The 3856-nt window shown below is 39.9% G+C and overlaps 1 protein-coding gene across 9 annotated transcripts in view; it reads left to right on the plus strand.

Moving 5' to 3' along the window:
* Window positions 1-3856, plus strand: part of LOC104986543 (putative RNA exonuclease NEF-sp) — a 64497-nt gene that overhangs the window by 39509 nt on the left and 21132 nt on the right. For all 9 annotated transcript variants that reach the window (XM_010837148.1, XM_010837149.1, XM_010837146.1 and 6 more), the window contains one exon: window positions 1943-2045. In XM_010837148.1, the coding sequence (XP_010835450.1) occupies window positions 1943-2045 (103 nt within the window). The remainder of the gene's footprint in view (window positions 1-1942; window positions 2046-3856) is intronic.

Below are 3856 nucleotides of genomic sequence, written 5' to 3' on the forward strand. Positions count from 1 at the left end.
AGAGGAACTCAAAAGCCGCCTGATGAAAGTGAAAGTGGAGAGTGAAAAAGTTGGCTTAAGGCTCAACATTCAGAAAATGAAGATCATGGCATCCAGTCCCATCACTTCATGGGAAATAGATGGGAAACAGTGCAAACAGTGTCAGACTTTATTTTTCTGGGCTCCAAAATCACTGCAGATAGTGACTGCAGCCATGAAATTAAAAGACGCTTACTCCTTGGAAAGAAAGTTATGACCAACCTAGATAGCATATTCAAAAGCAGAGACATTACTTTGCCAACAAATGTTCGTCTAGTCAAGGCTAATGTTTTTCCTGTGGTCATGTGTGGATGTGAGAGTTGGACTGTGAAGAAGGCTGAGCGCCGAAGAATTGATGCTTTTGAACTGTGGTGTTGGATAAGACTCTTGAGAGTCCCTTGGACTGCTAGGAGATCCAACCAGTCCATTCTAAAGATCAGCCCTGGGATTTCTTTGGAAGGAATGATGCTAAAGCTGAAACTCCAATACTTTGGCCACCTCATGCGAAGAGTTGACTCATTGGAAAAGACTCTGATGCTGGGAGGGATCGGGGGCAAGAGGAGAAGGGGATGACAGAGGATGAGATGGCTGGACGGCATCACTGACTCAATGGACATGAGTGAACTCCAGGAGTTGGTGATGGACAGGGAGGCCTGGTGTGCTGCGATTCCTGGGGTCGCAAAGAGTCGGACACGACTGAGTGACTGATCTGATCTGAAGATGTTACTGAGAAAAAATCTGGGTATTATTCTCCAATTTATAGATTAATCTCCATAAAATGGAGTTTCAGAAGAAGATTCAAAGATTTTGAGATATTGATATGATGTAGCTGTATGAGTGAGTAAAGTCGCTCAGTCGTGTCTGACTCTTTGTGACCCCATGGACTGTAGCCTAACCAGGTTCCTCCATCCATGGGATTTTCCAGGCAAGAATACTGGAGTGAGTTGCCATTTCCTTCTCCAGGATATCTTCCTGATCCCGGGGTTGAACCCAGGTCTCCCACATTGTAGGCAGACGCTTTACTGTCTGAGCCACCAGGGAAGATATGTATTTTTACAAATTTTTTAAAATAATGAGACTTCTCTGGCATTTCGGTGCTTCCAATGGAGGGGGCACAGGCACCATCCTTGGTCAGGGAACTAAGACCCATATGCCACACAGTGCAGTCAAAAAATTTAAATAAAGAACTTTTAAGTATATAACAGACATGCGTGCATGCATGCAAAGTTGCTTCAGTTGTGTCCCTGACACAATTGTGTTACAGTTGTGACCCTGTGGACCGTAGCCCACCCGGGGCCTCTATCCATGGCATTCTCCTGGCAAGAATACTGGAGTGGGTTGCCATGCCCTTTTCCAGGGGATTTTCCCAACCCAGGGTTTGAACCTATGTCTCTTAACTCATTTTTAGGAGTGTTCTTTACCGCTAGTGCCACCTGGGAAGGCTGTATATTAGACACTTGTATACAAATAGAAAATTTCTGGAAGATAACTTTAAAACCACAGCTATATCTAAGAAATGAGACAAGCGATTGACTAGGGAGTGAACCAGAGACTTTTTATTAAATAGCCATTGATGATGTGCTTACTGTAGACAAAGCCATTCCTGATCATTCTGTATTCTCAGAACCTTTCAGATCTTGGCACTAAGGAATAAACGAATCTTGATTGTTGTGATTCAAATCTAATTACTGGGATGCTAAAATTTTACATGTAGCGAGAACTTTGGGGTAGTTGAATGAATCTGTCATTAAAAATGCTCTCAGAACTTTCCTGGCCTTCCAGTGGTTAAAACTCCATGCTTCCAATGTAGGGGGTGTGGGTTCAATCCCTGGTCGAGGAATTCCACATGCCGCACCTCACAGCCACAAAATTAAAAAAAAAAAAGAATGCTCCCAGTTATCTCAATTTTACTTTGACTTTCCAGGAAGGATATACAGTGTCCAGATAGGCTTGGTCATGATGCTACAGAAGATGCTAGAACAACCCTTGAATTGGCTCGATATTTCCTCAAGTATGGCCCAAAGAAGGTTAGTATCTTTGCTTTCCTTCAACTTATGAGACTAGAACAGTGTCACAAACCACCATATCCTATTTCTTTACAAAAATGGGAGTGTAATTCAAGGTGAACATATATTTGAAATTAAGATGTGTATCACTAGCATAATATAGTGGTTAAATGTCTCTGAAGTTAGACTTAACCTGTTTTTCAGTAGGTGAAATGATATATATTATAGGTGAAATGATATGTGATATCTAAGGCAATTTCTCTGAAGAACTTTAGTTTCTAGTTTTTAGTTTCAAGATCTGTAAAATGGGAACACACTTCTCTGGGATATTGGTGAGGGTAAATGAGGTATTATAGAGTACAATGCTCTTAGCACAGTGCCATGAATATATTAAGCACCATAAAGTGGTATTAATCATTATAGTTGATAGAATTCCAGTGGTTAAGACTCTGTGCTTCCATTGCAGGGGGCATGGGTTTTATCCCTGTTTAGGGAACTAAAGATCCTGCATGCTACTTTTAAGTCACTGTAACTGATGTTAGTAATTGTGATAATTATAAATATCTACATAGATTTTTGCTCTCTTGGGGTAGCACTGTTTCAACAGCAGTTGCCACTTGACTTCTAGGAAGAACTGCATATCATTTGAGTAAAATCTAAGGAAATCTGAATTAAGCATAGGCTTTAGTTAATAACACACTGGAAAAGAATCTATAAAAGAATGGATATGTTGAAAAAAAAAAAAAGAATGGATATGTGTAACTGATTCACTTTGGTATAAATAGAAACTAACACAACATTGTAAATCAACTATACTCAAATAAAAAATTTAAAAAGAAAAAACTAACATCAATAATTGTGCCAAATATATAATACTAATCTAAGATATTAATAATAGTCGAAAATGGCAGTTGAATATGCTTGGGAACTCTATATTCTCTTTATAATTTTTCTGCAAATCTAAAATGATTCTAAGTAAGAAAACTTGTATCTCTATACACGAAAACTCCCAAAGGGCTCTCACTTTATGCAAAGAGAATAAACTAGAATACTTTTAATAATTTTGTATTAATATAATAAAGTCTTTTTTTCTTCATATTGCCATGAAAACTATTCTTTTATAGTTTCAAAAGATTGCATGTTTACAGAGAAGTAAGTTTTAAGTGACTTGGGAATGAATGAATTGTCACTGCTTTTCACTTAGCCCCGCTTGGTCCTTTCCCATATTCATGTTACATCAGCAGCTGGTAACAGATTGCCATTCCTGGCTAAGCAGCCAGACGCGATCTGGTAAGTATTGAACCCAGTCTAGGACTGTGGCATCAGCAAAGTTCACTGTCTACAGAAGCAAAGAACACCACTTGAGTAGGTTTTTCAGGTTTGAGCATTTTGTTTGTTTTGTTTTTTAGCCTCAAATACTTTCAGTTCAGTTCAGTTCAGTTACTCAGTCATGTCTGACTCTTTGCGACCCCATGAACCGCAGCACGCCAGGCCTCCCTGTCCATCACCAACTCCCGGAGTTTACTCAAACATATGTCCATTGAGTCGGTGATGCCATCCCACCATCTCATCCTCTGTTGTCCCCTTCTCCTCCCACCTTCAATCTTTCCCAGCATCAGGGTCTTTTCAAATGAGTCAGTTCTTCACAACAGGTGGTCAAAGTATTGGAGTTTCAGCTTCAGCATCAGTCCTTCCAGTGAATATTCAGGACTGATTTCCTTTAGGATGGACTGGTTGGATCTCCTTGCATTCCAAGGGACTCTCAAGAGTCTTCTCCAACACCTCAGTTCAAAAGCATCAATTCTTTGGCGCTCAGCTTTATAGTCCAACTC

This window comes from Bison bison, unplaced genomic scaffold, assembly GCF_000754665.1.
Source record: "Bison bison bison isolate TAMUID 2011002044 unplaced genomic scaffold, Bison_UMD1.0 scf7180017864072, whole genome shotgun sequence".
NCBI classification, from domain to species: domain Eukaryota; kingdom Metazoa; phylum Chordata; class Mammalia; order Artiodactyla; family Bovidae; genus Bison; species Bison bison.